At 49.9% G+C, this 13,083-nt stretch overlaps 1 protein-coding gene across 2 annotated transcripts in view; it reads left to right on the top strand.

The window, feature by feature from the left end:
* The window catches only part of Tbcd (tubulin folding cofactor D), a 160,437-nt gene that overhangs the window by 116,750 nt on the left and 30,604 nt on the right, over positions 1–13,083 (top strand). For both annotated transcript variants that reach the window (XM_013506004.1, XM_005407182.2), the window contains exons 18-23: positions 4,864–4,944; positions 6,366–6,439; positions 6,871–6,988; positions 8,062–8,122; positions 9,532–9,554; positions 12,446–12,477. In XM_013506004.1, the coding sequence (XP_013361458.1) occupies positions 4,864–4,944; positions 6,366–6,439; positions 6,871–6,988; positions 8,062–8,122; positions 9,532–9,554; positions 12,446–12,477 (389 nt within the window). The remainder of the gene's footprint in view (positions 1–4,863; positions 4,945–6,365; positions 6,440–6,870; positions 6,989–8,061; positions 8,123–9,531; positions 9,555–12,445; positions 12,478–13,083) is intronic.

The raw sequence follows: 13,083 nt of genomic DNA, 5'->3' as shown, positions 1-13,083 counted from the left end.
TTGCAGGTTTAGCATGTACACATCGATAAATCTCTGTGAGTGCAGATCTGTACCTGTCACCACTGTGCAGACAGCAGAAGGGTGTCCCTGTCCCTATCCATGCTGTGGTGGTGTTCCTGGGCACACAGGTTTGTGTAGATTGAGCTTCCTGTCTGCTATACTTGTCCTGCCTTCTCCCTGCACCCACGTGGGAGTAGTGTGTGCCCTGGGCTGGTGCTGGGTGCTGCTTTTCCTGCTGCGTGCAATCCCTTATGGGGATGAGCATGGTCTGGGGCCTGCATCCTCCCTGGCATATGGTGAGGCCCATCTGTCCTTTGAGCCATGTGTGTGTGTGAGAAGCAGCTTATCATTTGTGTAGGTATCTAGCAGTCCTTAGTCTGTGTGCTTACTGGGCTGATGGTTTTCTTCTTGAGTATTTGAGGACCTTCCTGTCTTCTGGACACAGTTCCTCTCAGATGCTTGGCAGTGTCTTCTTGTCTGTGGTGTGTCCTTTCTGTGTCCTACATACTCCTATATCAGAACCTTTTTTAAAAAAGCGTTCACTATAGGCAGCTCACATATAATAAAATCACCCATTTTACATGTACATTTTGGTGTGAGGTGGGTCTGGCTGAGTTTGTAGTAAAGTGACCACCTCCAGAAGTGGCTTCCATGGCCCTTGCTCACCTGGTGTCTGGTGTCTCTGGGTCTCCTGTGAATGGATGGTGGTGAGCTGTCTAGCTTGCTCCCTTTGCCGCACAGCATCAGTTCACATTGCTACTGAGTCCATGAGCATCCTGCTGGCTGCTGCTGAGTGGCAGGACTCACTGTGGACATCCATGATGTGTCCTTTCCCTGGCATTGGGTGCCCGTGATGTGACCTTTGAATACCGGGCAGGTGTCGGCTTACCGGCTGTTTTTCTGTTTTCAGTTGTAGGACTTTAGCTGGGTTCTCTTCTTGCTTTTGTAAATTTCCTTAACTGATGTCCCACATCTTCATCCTTAAACATCATTCTTAAAGCTGTTTATTTTGTAGGAACTTTGCTCAGATCAAAGTGACTTTTCTGCCTCCTAACTCATTACCAACTGCCCTGTTTACTGGGTCTCCTCCTTTGCTCCCACCCTGATGGGTGGTTTAGTCAGGCACTTGGACGTTCTAGTGGGCTTCACATGTGCCTTGGTGCAGTTTCTCTTGCCTCCCCTGATCTCCAGCTCTCATTGTCGTAGACACCTGCAGAGGCCTCCTGCCTGCTCTCCAGCTCTGTCCCCTGTCCATGCTTTGCCCTGCTGTCCTGTGTCATCAGTTGTCTGAGAGTTCTTTTGCTCAGTTTGTATATAAATCACAAATTGGCAGAGTGCCACGTGTGGTGGCACATGCCTATAATCCCAGGAGCTGAGAGGCTGAGGCAGGAGGATCACTGGGAGTTCGAGGCCAGCCTGCACTATATAGCAAGACCCTATCTCAAAAAAGCAAAAGCAAAAGCAAAACCAAACCAAACCAAAAAAAAAATCTAACTGGCCAAGTGCAGCTTCCTTGATGTTAGTGGCTCCAAGCTTTGAATGCTAGCAGCTCTTAGCTTTGCGTTATGCCTCTTAGTGTTACAGCTCATGGGGTCTCGTAGCTGCCCTGTTAACGCCTTGGCGGCTGAAGCTCATAGTCCCCCTGGTGACTTCTTGGAGATCTTCTAGCATCTTCTGCTGCCTCTCTGGGGCTCTTTTACAGGTCAGCACAGGTCTTTGCCACTCTTAGCTCTTCATGCCACAACCGCCCCCGCAGCTCTTCAAGGTCAATAGCCCCCACTGTTACTGTTTCTTCAGAGCAGCCCGGCCCACTCTCAGCAGGCAGTGGGCCACCTGAGGGAGACTTACTGGGATACATGCAGCGGTGATGTGGATGGGGTGCACAGAGGGCAACCTCCTGGACTGACCCGAGGAGCAGGAGCTGATGGAATGTGCAGTTTCTTGCATTTTCAGACCTATTTGAGAACTCTGGAGTAATGGCAGAGAGGGCAGGGTCATCAGGGGTAGATCTGTGTTTCAGGTTTGCTGCAGCTGGAGCAAATATCTCCCAGTCTGGGACAGCTGTTGTAGTAACAGTTTGGCTGAACTTTGGGAGAAGCAGCTTCTTGATTGACGGCTTCTTGTGGCTGAAACTGACTGCTTGCTGCTTTGGAGGAGTCTCCAGGAGGGGTGGCCATGTTGATTATGGCCCACTGGAGTTTGGGGGCTTGGGGAACATTAACATTGGGCTCTGTTCCTTCTCTGACTGGTTAGACGTGGTCTTTGGTCGCTCTTTAGAAGGGATAACGGCAGTCTGGAGCAGGGGAGGGGGTGCTTTGGCTATTGGCCTAGAGGACAAGCCACAGAGGTGGTGAGCAACCATAGAGGTCATGAGAAGATGGTGCCCCAGCTATCCTGGCGGGGGGGTGACAGAGAGGATGTGACAGCTTCCGGTGGGATCACCTCTCTGTTGTCTTTGCTGTGGAGGGTTGGGCCTCTCACCAGGACCTATGAGACGTTGCACCCTTGTCACGCTGTATCCCCTGTACCCCTCCTAACAGTCTCCATGTCTCTACTTGCACCTGCATGTCCCTTGCCGCCTAGTGGATTCTCCTTGTTTCATTCACAGTTAGCCTGTAGGACTCTGCACGTTGGCAACAGGTGAGGTAGGACTTTTCCCCAAGGTCAGTGCTGCTGATGCTGGAGCTAGGGCCAGGGTACCAGTGGCTGGTTCCACTGGTCTTCTGCCAAATAGCCTAGTGTCCACCTGCCTGCTGTGTGTGGTGCAGTCGCTTGCCTGCTCCTCTGGGTCTTATACCTTGCTGTACTCTCCAGGCATTGTCAGCTGAGCATATGGACAGTGTGATGCTGTGTGGCCTGGTTCTTTGGTGACATGGACGCTCTGACAGCTTGCTGGGAAAGGCCCTGTTCCAGTGTCCTGTTCTGGAGCATCACACTTGGCTCACTAGTGAACTTGAGGTGTGTGTTTTCTTTGCCCACATCTGGGAGCCTGTTCTGTGCACATCCGAGTAGGGCAATCTCTGCAGCCCCTCAGGGTGGTGGGCTCCATTCAGTCTTTTCTAGACAGTGTGCAGTGCCTTTCTGCATGTCTGAAAGGATCATCCATTGGAATTCTGACCAGAGGGTGTTTATGCTTTGTATTTCCCAGTTTATGTGACTGCTGTCCACAGAGGCTGCCCAGCAGTGCTCCTGGGCCCTCCTAGTCCCTGGCTGGTGGCTGTGAGTCAGATATGCAGCCCTTTGCTGTCCTTTCCTGCAGGAAGGTGGCTGTGAACCACCTCAGGAGCTGAGTGTGCGGTGTGAGCTGTTCATAAGGATTTTGCTTGAGACCACAATGTCTGTGTTGGTTTGGAAGAACTTGTGTCTTTTAAAGAATCATGGATAGGACCACTGTAGATACTTTTTCTGGATTTGCTATTTGCCTTGACTTGATTTTTCAATGTGTTTTTCTTCATCGCTCTGGGTTTCCATCGTAATTTGGAAAGCCCACCCACTGGGAGATTAATTTTGAAGCTCTACCATATTATTTCCAAAAGAGGTAACTGTATTTTTCTGCAGTGCTAGGGCCTGGTACATGCTTGATAGGCACTCTAGCATGAGCTGCCCCCTAATTTATATTTTTAGGCATTGTTTGTGCTCTGCCTGGTGAGCTGTGTGCTGTGTGGCTCAGCATGTGCTGACCAGGTACACATCTGGGGCCTACACCTGCCTGGGGATCTGGGTTTTCCACCACCTTGCAGTTTACCCTGCCCGGCACCAGGCACCTCCTTTGCCTACTCTCGGGGTCCTAGCAGTGTAGTCGGGAAGCACATGCTGTTTTGAGGTCTGGATGCTTCTGCCCCAACAGTGACTGCAGACCCACTTGTGTTATGAAGTGGCCTGTTTGTTGCTGTGGAGTGTGCTGTCTGTGACCATGTAACTCACCTGTTGGTTTGCCTGTTGGTTAGTAGCTAGGCTTTTCTGAATTTTTATCTTTTCATGAAAATTTATTTAGAAGTTTTTATGAGGGGGTATGTTTTCATTTCTTATAGGTAAAGACCTAAAAGGGAGTGTCTGCACATTCAACTGTGTAAGAGACTGCTAAGCTGATGGTGTGTGCAGTTCGAGCTCCGCAGCCTCCTAACTCTGGCTCTGTCACTGTCTCAAGCTTTTGGCTATCGTGGGCACAGCAGCTCCCATTGGCCTTCTGTTTTTCTTTTATGATGTTTCTATAAAAATCTAGGCAAGTTTTTCATTTGGGTTTGTTTTATTTATGTATTTATATACAGGTTCTTTGTTATTTTTGTGTAATCCAAGGTCTCTCTTCCCAATGTAAGGTCTCTCCAACTCAATACTTTTAGCAGCTTTACTGAAGCATAATTGCCCCACATTACCTGCACAGAAAGTAAATGGCTTGCTCAGTTCATCACAGGTGCATGCCCATGAAGGCTCAGGTATCTGCCACAGTGGTGAATACCCTGTCACTCATGGGTTCCCAGTGATCTACTTCTGACAGCAGGGTTTGTATTCTTTAGAATTTTGTGTGAAAGGGAATAAAATAGTACACACTTGATTTTGGCTGCAGAGGCTGTGGCCTTGCATGGTGGCTTGCATGGTGGCAGCTGCCCAGTGGTGGGTTGTCCCCTCTGCGGTGCCTAGGCACACAGTTGCCTTTGCCCGTACGCCTGGTCTGTGTGCAGAAGCCCTTTCCTTTCTCTTAGCTGAGTAGGGAGGGAATGGCAGATCATCTGGTAGATTTCTTAGTTTAGAAGAAATAGCCTGTTTCTGCAGGTCTCTGCTCTATTCTGTGCCTTTGCGTGTGTCATGTAAAGGTTCCATCACCTCTACATACATCCTCATACTTCTCGGTCTTGTTTCTTTCAGTGTGTCCATCGCAAGCTTCCCTGAGTATACCCAGCCAATGATCGATCACCTGGTTGCCATGAAAATCAGCCACTGGGATGGGTAAGTTGTGGTCCTTAGGACTCTGGTTTTCTGTAGGAGAGATAAAATCAAACTGATAAGCTGTGAATGTCTTTTCTCATTGTAAATGTCATAGTTTAAAATAGCTCCGGTGAAGAGGTGGGAGTCCCAGCCTCTACCCTGGCCCATGAGTTCATAGTCTGCTTCCAGCTGGCCCTGTCAATCCTGGTTGGGTGTGCCTGCAGGACCCTGCTCCCCTGCAGATGCCCTGAGTCGTGTGTCACTGTGGGCGCCCTGGCCTGGGGACTGAAGCTGACCCAGGCCCCAGATTCTCCTCCACCCACCACTGTGTGGCTCCTGTGAGGTTTCTGCAGAGCTGAGCAGGCCGCCATGGCTACTTTTGTAATTACAGTAGCAGGTCAAGGTATCTTAGCATTTTATAGGAAGTTAAATATGACTCTCCAAAGAGGAAAGCTATGTGTGCAATTTAGAGCACAGTCTGTGTTAGTGCTGCTGAGGAGTCCTGGGCCAGCATGTCAGTTCCGCTTGGAAGACACAGGTATAGCTGCTCCAAGGTGTAGCACAGGCATCAAGGTGCTGCTGTGAGTCTCAGTGTAAAGGCATGCTCTGTGCAGAAGGTTCTTCATGGCTTGTGGGGAATGTGTTTGAGCTTCCCTGAAGACCAAAGCCTTGAACATATCCACTGCTGGCCACTGCACGGAGCAGCCACACTTGGTGGCCTGGGCAAGGCCTCCCGACTAGGAGCTTCTGGCCAGATCTGCTGTCACTTGGTTGGCTGTGACCTTCCCAAGTGAGCATCTGCTTGGGGCTGTCCGCAGCAGGGTGCCTAGTGCACCGTGGGGGCAGAGACCCTGTCAGTTCCCTTTCAACAGTGCAGCAGCCAGGATCATATACATGCAGCTCCCAGGTGGGCTGAATTTCTGAGCTGCTAAAATCTCTGACCTTGCTTTAGTTCTGTCAGTTTTTCCTTTCTGTATTTTGGGTCAGGGTGTCTTATTAGACATATATACATTTATAATTTTGTGTCTTCCTAATATATTGGCCCTGTCCACATCTTGTGTCAGATTTCTAGGTGCAATTTGGTGCTGTTCAGGCTGGCTGCTTTCTCTTTACAGGGCCTCATGGTAAATATCTTAGCTCTCTATCCCATAAATTTTACAATTTTTTCTTCACACATCCCTTTAAAAATGAGAAACTATTCTTAACTGAGAGCTTCTAGGAGAGCAGCTTCAGGTAGGGTTTAGCCAGCTGACCATAGATGTCATCCAGCTGTAGCAGGCACTGGGATCTCCTTCCCTTTGGAGGCTGGAGAATATTCCCCTGTTGTATTTGCCACATTTTGCTCATCCCATCTTTCCACCCATCTGCTTAGCTTTCACCTCTTGCTATTGTAAATGTGGGTACACAGATGCCTCTTCTCATCTGCATTTTCTCCCACCCAGGGCTATCCGAGAACTGTCAGCCAAGGCACTGCACCAGCTGGCCCCACAAGTGCCTGAGTACTTCGCCACGCATGGTAGGTGTGCCCCTGGCCCGCAGAACACCCGAATCCACACATGCACACAGCAGAGACACGGGCTGAAGGTGACATCCTGTTTTGCTCCTGCTGGACTTAGTTGGGGATGGTGTGCCGTTGGATGTGGTGTGTTCCTGGGAGCATCTCAGAGGTACCTGCACAGGCTGTGGGGTACAGACTTAGGAGCCTTGTCAAGTTTCCAGACAGTTGAACTGGATGTCAGCAAGTCTGTTGGTGTCTGTCTGGAGACTGGCTCAGCCTCAGATTCAGAGTCTGCCTTATGTGACAGCCACTTCAGGGTACCATGGCATGGTCTACCTTTGCTTTTTTCCCTTGGAGAAGAGTCTGAGCCTGTTCTGTCTTGTGTATTCATGTAGCATAAACTTCCAACTCAGATGAGTGACTGAGAAGTAAGCTACTCTGTCTTGTAGTGCTCCCTGCCTTGCTGTTGATGACGCTGAGTCCAGATCTACATACGCGGCATGGTGCCATTCTTGCCTGCGCAGAAGTCACCTACGCCTTGTACAAGCTGGCAGTGCAGAGCGACAGGTAGGGGATACTGCCCCCTACTGGTCTGTGGGAGGCCACGGGGTTGAGGTGATCTCTGGTGTGGGTGGCCGCAGGGTTATGGTGATCTCAGATACAGGAAGAGTTGTGGTCTTTAGTTCCCACGTTTTCCTTTGAGGCTCACCAGTGCCAGGACCACCCACACACCCCTCAGTGGGGGCTGTGTGGCATCCTGTGTCTCGCCTCACCGAATTGCTGGGAAGTAATGAGCTGGACGATGAGAGCCAGGGTAGGCACTCTTTCAGAGCGGTCTGGAAAGCTCATGTACTCTGCATCCTTCCTGCTTCCTCACTTTTAGTAACCTGTGGTCCTGGAGCATGTAGGTTGGGGAGTTTTCCTTGGGGACTTTTTTGGTGGCTGTGTTTGTAGCAATGTCAGTGAAGCCATCTCCAGGCCATGGTGGCCCAATGGGACCAGTGTTCCAAGAGCTGCTTCCTTTTCTTACTTTGCTTTCCAGTGGGTTCCTCTCAAAGACCTTAGGGACACACTGTGCTGCCTGTGAATGGTTCCTGGCCTCCAGGTCTGGAGGAACTATATGTCACCCTTTCCCACAGACCAGCCCCAGAGCACAGAGCATAACTGCGGCACTGTGGGTGAAGTGGGCACTGGTGTGGGTGGCCTTGCGACTGTGTGTGGGAGGAGGCTCATGACAGTGTCTTGTTCTTGCCTGCTTGGTCACAGGGGCACATGTTGCTGCCTGTTGATGACATAGGGAAGCTGGGGAGCTCCCCAGGGCTGGTGGCACAGGAAGCTTGCAGGCTTCCATGAGGAGGGAAGATGCACCAGTAGCCACTAATGAGGGAGCCCTGAGGACATGGTGACCGCCTGTGTGTGGCTCTTCTCCCAGCCCTGTGGGGACTTGTTTCTGCTGGTATAGGGTCATGGTCAGAGCTTGCAGGAGCATCCTGATGCTTACCTGCTGTGAGCCAACTTAGGAGTGCCTGGGGCTAGAGGGACCTGGGCAGGGAGCAGACCTTTCTGCTCTTTGTATGTAGGCAACTTGGAGGCTGGGTCCCGGGGCCTGTGACCTCAGTGCTGTATTTCACTCTCTGCAGGCCTGTCACAGACTACCTGGACGAGAAGGTGGTACAGGGCCTGAGACAGATCCACCAGCAGGTTTGTGTGTGGCCTTCCCATACATACCCTTCCTCGGGGCCTCTCTGCCTTCCTCAGCCCCAGCAGCTGTTGTTCAGCCCTGGGGTGCAAGGGGGCACCCAGTTCCACGGTGGTTGGGTGGGGATCTCACCCTTGACACATTCTGCAGCCAGAACTGTGGGGGTCTGTCTGGGAAGGGAGGTGGGTATAGACCTCTTCCTTGTGCAGCCCGGCTGCATGTGGCATGGTGCCTCCAGTGGGTTGCAGGAGCGCTGCACTGCCCTCTGGGGACCGGTCCTCCCGCCTTTGTCAGGGGTCTCGAGGCATCTGCAGAGGCACGTACCTGTGGGCTGGGGAGAATGCCGGGCGCAAAGGCCCTTGCTCTCCACCAGTGCATCCACAGCTGGGGCTCAAGTCTCTGCAGTTAAATCCAGAATTGTGTGTATATTTCCTTGGGGAGAAGGTGTGTGTTTTTCTGAGTTTGAGATTCTCAACACCTTCAGTGACTCAAGGTAAAATATGAACTGCAGATCTAGCAACAGGAAAATTTCAAAATAATTCCTAAAGACTAAAATGGTTTCACTCTTTCCGTTTCAAGTAGGGTTTTCTAGTCTAGATTTGTTTTGTTCTTTGAGAGAGAGAGAGTCTCACTATGTTCCATGCTGGCCCTGAACTTACTGTTAGCCCAGGTTGGCCTTGAACTGGAGATTCTTCTGCCTTAGCCTCCCAGTATGCTGGGATTACAGGCACATGCTACCACACCAGGCAAGTTTTCTATTCTTTAAGTCTTGTGGCTCCATATGGTGTTGGCCGCTTGGCCTCTGGTCATTGTCCTATTCATGATGTTAACTTTATGACTGTGGCAAAACCATTGTGCAATTTACCTTTTTCTTGCTTGGAGGGCTTCCACGTCCTTGTCCAGTTGCAAGGTGAGGGTTAGCCCCATGCAGTAGCTGAGAAAGTAGGGCTGCTCAGTCTTCTAAGCAAGGGTGTCCTATTTCTAAGCAAGGCATCAACAGGCCACTTCCTTCAGTTTTGGCGAGAATTAAAGAATCCGCTTAAAGGATTTGGTAGACTTTCTCACAGTGTGTAAGTATCTGTAACTTTGAGCTGAAGTGGTAATGACAGTGTTATGCAGTGCTTTTCAGTTCTTTTGAAGAAAAAGCAGCATCAGAGTCTTCTTGGCACGATTGGCTGTCTGCCTGGGAGGCTCTGTGGTGGCGGTGGAGAGTTGGTCCTGGCTCTCATTCTTCTCTCTACGCCCACTTGAAGAACTTGATGAGGGCCCAGTAGAGAAGGATCTCTGTGCTGGACTTCTTGGGCCTGGACACCGTTCTGTTGCTCTGTCACCATCTCTGTTGATGCTAATGGACTGTTACTTTAAAAATCCTAACTACCTGAATAACTAACTTCCTGTTCTCTGTTTGTAGCTCTCTGACCGGCACCTGTACAGGTAAGCTCCCCAACTGACGTTCTCCTGAGCAGGGTCTCAATGCCAGGCCATGGGCACCAGCTGCTGGGCTGGGCTGTGCTTGGTATAGCTGAGTCTGGGCTCAGCTTGGGGCCATCCTGGCCATTGTGCCCTCTGTTTACTTGGTTTGAAGAGGTGTGATGGTCACTTAGCTTGAGGATCAAGGGTGTGAGAGTCCTTGGCCCAAAGGTCATAGGTGTGGTGCTTCTCTGATGTTGTTGCCTTGTCTTGTGTTTCTCACCAGTGGGATCATACAGCGTGAGCCTTTCCAGTCTGCCTTAGCTGAGCCTGTTGTATTGAGATTCACACATGCTGCTTGTGGGCTGATCTGCTGCATGTGCTGTGTGCCGTGCCCTTCCCAAACCACCAGAGCCACCTCCTCTGTGGCATCCTATAGTCTACATCTCCCTGGTGACCTCTTTGGCCAGCTGGGCTGTTCAGACCTTGGTTCGATCAGATGCTCATTGCATGATTCTTACTGAGCCAGCAGAGCTCTTGATGTGTCCTGATGCAAGCTCTTTGTCAGACCTGGGTTTGCCCACACTTGCTCCTGCTCTGTGGTGGCGAATGGACAGCCCGGTGGCAGTGCTCATCTTGGTTCTTGTGGCCTGTCAGGACTGGCTGGTGTCACCTCAGGATCCTCATCAGGAGCATTTCTTTCTAAGGAGGTCTTCTGAACCTCTTCCCATTCCTGCTTTTGTCACAGCTTCCTCCTGAGCCCTGTCCTGGTGTTAGTAAAGTTCCTTAAGTTTTTACTGGCACGAGTGCCTAATGAAACAAAAGTGACATGGAAGAGTATTCAAGTTTACTTAGAAGGTGGGTGGTGGAGTCTGTAGCCTCGCGTGTCCAAGAAGTGTGCACTGTGCTCTCAGAACTGGGCCAGAGGCTCCTTGTGGTCATGTGCACCTCAGTGTGTGGCAGTTTGAGCAGGCACAGTGTGTTTCTAAACAACATTGGGGGTTTCGCTAGGATTCCAGCAGGGTAACCAGTGCAAGAGGCTCAGGAGAAGTGTGAGCCGGAGCATGCTCCTTTGGGTGCACATTCACCTGGAACCTGGCTTCTGTCATCATTCTTGCCCAAATGCTGGTGAAATAGAAATGGGAGATCTTTCATTCTGCTATTGCTGTCAGTAGGTTAATTAAAACCTTTTGAGTAACAATTCACATATAACAAACTTATTTCTAAGAGTAAAATTTGGCAAGTTTCAGCAAACTCATACAGTCTTGTGACCACACCACTAATCATGAAATGAGAATGTTCCCATTGCCCTGCACTATCTGCTTTCTGTCTCTGAAGTTTGAAATTTTATTCTCTTCTTTCTAATTTGCTGTTAATTACATTTAGCACAGTTTTTCTTTTCAGATTGTGTTTTTAAAATATGATCCTGAAGTTTCTCATGTTTCTTTTTTATTCTCTTTTCACCCCTGCCTTTTTGGACCTATGGACAGTGGGATGGCTGTCATAATGCTTTTGTGCACTTACTTCCTCAGTGTGGGCATTTCTGGGTCTCTTTTTTTTTTTTTTTTTTTTTTATTCTTTCAGCTGTGGTCATGTTATATATGTTTTCCTGGGAATTCTTTATTAGATTTCCATTTTGTGAGAATTAATGTGCCCAAAACTAGATTCTGTTACAGTCCTTTTTCTTTCCCTCTCCCCTCTCCCCCCCACCCCTTTTAAAGTTTTAAGACAGTGGCTCTGGCCTTGAACTTGCAATCTCCCTTTCTCAGCCTTCTGAGTTGCTGAATTACAGACATGTGTGCCATACCCAAGATGGTTGTATTCCTTTTAATAACTATGGTTTCTCAGTTTCTGGTATGTTTGGATCCTTCAGGTCCTCTAAGGCCTTGTTATGTCTGGAACAACATCATCTCTGATGCTGAGGAGCCCTCTGTGAGTCCGGTCAGGTATCCCATACACACTGAGGCTGGTCCACCTGGCTGACATCTGTGCCCCACCCTGGGAGGCTCCAAGGATTGGCTTGCCTTCTCTCTACTGTCTTCTCACAGGCTAGCACAGGTCCTTTCCTATGTGTGCAGCTTGGTGTCAGCCGCAGATCATGCTGCCCTCTGTTTGATCCATAGGGCTTTGCCCTCTTCCATTTCAGCCTCGGTTCAGCCTGACAGGTGGGCTATGCTGGGCTCCACACACACTCTGTGCCTGAAAGCCTCGCCTGGGTCTCCAGGGTGTTGGAGGGCCTTGGTCTGCACCCTTTGCCCTGGATCTTCTGTATGTCCTGTACTCTGCCGAGTGTTGTAACTGTGTGAGGCAGTAGGCAAATCCAGACCTTGCTGCCATGCAGGACAGACTGTGCGGCCTGCCTGCTTGTGGCAGAACACCAGTGGTCTCCTGTGGACCTCATGGTGGTCTTTCTGATGCCTTTGTGAAGCAACGCTTGAGCTGTGTTGGGCCTTGTTCTATGGCCGTGCACTGTGGCTGGTGCCTGCACTAGTTACAGGGTCCAGCAGAAAGACGAGAGTCAGATCAGCCCAGCCAAAATGGAGACCACAGGAGCTAGTCTCATGGCATCTCATTGCTTTCCGCGAAGGTAGTCCACCCTTCAGTATCAAGGTCAGCTCATTAACACTAGTGCAGAGATGGTGACTCTTTGAGAGAGCGAGTGCCCATACTGCAGCCCCAAACCCACGTATTCATCGCAAAGTGCCAATACTGCAATTTAACCTGAACACTGAGGTTTTAGGAAAAAAACTCATACAGTAACATCTTTTGTCTTAAAAAAAGAAAAACACACCTATAATAGGTTCGCCACCAGGGCTGTAGCGTTTCTTGCACCTGAAGTTACTTAGTGAAGATGTTTCTTGTGGTTTCTTGTGGACTGAGAGATTCTAACCATGCATATTCTCATTGATTTTCAGGGGCCTTGGAGGAGAACTCATGAGACAAGCAGGTAGGTCAGAGGCCCTTATTCCAGCCTCGGAGTGGAGACATCCTGTGTCTCTCATGTCACTTCTCTCATGTAACCTTTTGGACTGGGCCTTCTGTGGTGCCAGGCAGCAGGCAACTTCCTTGGCTTGGAGGTCCCATGCTCTTCCCTGACCAACTCCTGACGCTGCTCACATGTGTAACTTACTGAGTCCTCTGCTCCCTGAGTCTGACCCCCTGGACTAGCTGGGTGAGTGGCTGTGGGTGCCCCATCTCTCACTGTGAGACAACAAGCTGTGTGGGCTCTTCCTCTCTGATACAGTATTTAAATTAAAATAGCTTTAGTACAAAATAGCTTTAGAATTATATCCAGAATATAAAATAGAATTATAAAATAGCTTTAGAATTATATCCAGAGTATATTTTTAAATTATCTGCTGGGCGCTCACATGATACCAACAGGTAGACATGTAGATTCCCCGAAGCCCGTTCAGTTGTTCCTGCTAGAAACTGGGAGCTCATGGTCTTCTCCAGGGATATACCCAAGGTACCTGGTCAGAGCGAGCTGCACAGGTGCACCTGAGCCACCCAGAGGGCTGGTGAAAAGGTCCTGGTCAGAGGAGGTACACAG

Source organism: Chinchilla lanigera, unplaced genomic scaffold (genome assembly GCF_000276665.1).
Source record: "Chinchilla lanigera isolate Chin_1 unplaced genomic scaffold, ChiLan1.0 scaffold00105, whole genome shotgun sequence".
Lineage (NCBI taxonomy): Eukaryota > Metazoa > Chordata > Mammalia > Rodentia > Chinchillidae > Chinchilla > Chinchilla lanigera.
Note: the sequence above shows the minus strand (reverse complement) of the source record. Positions and strands in the feature narration are given on the sequence as shown.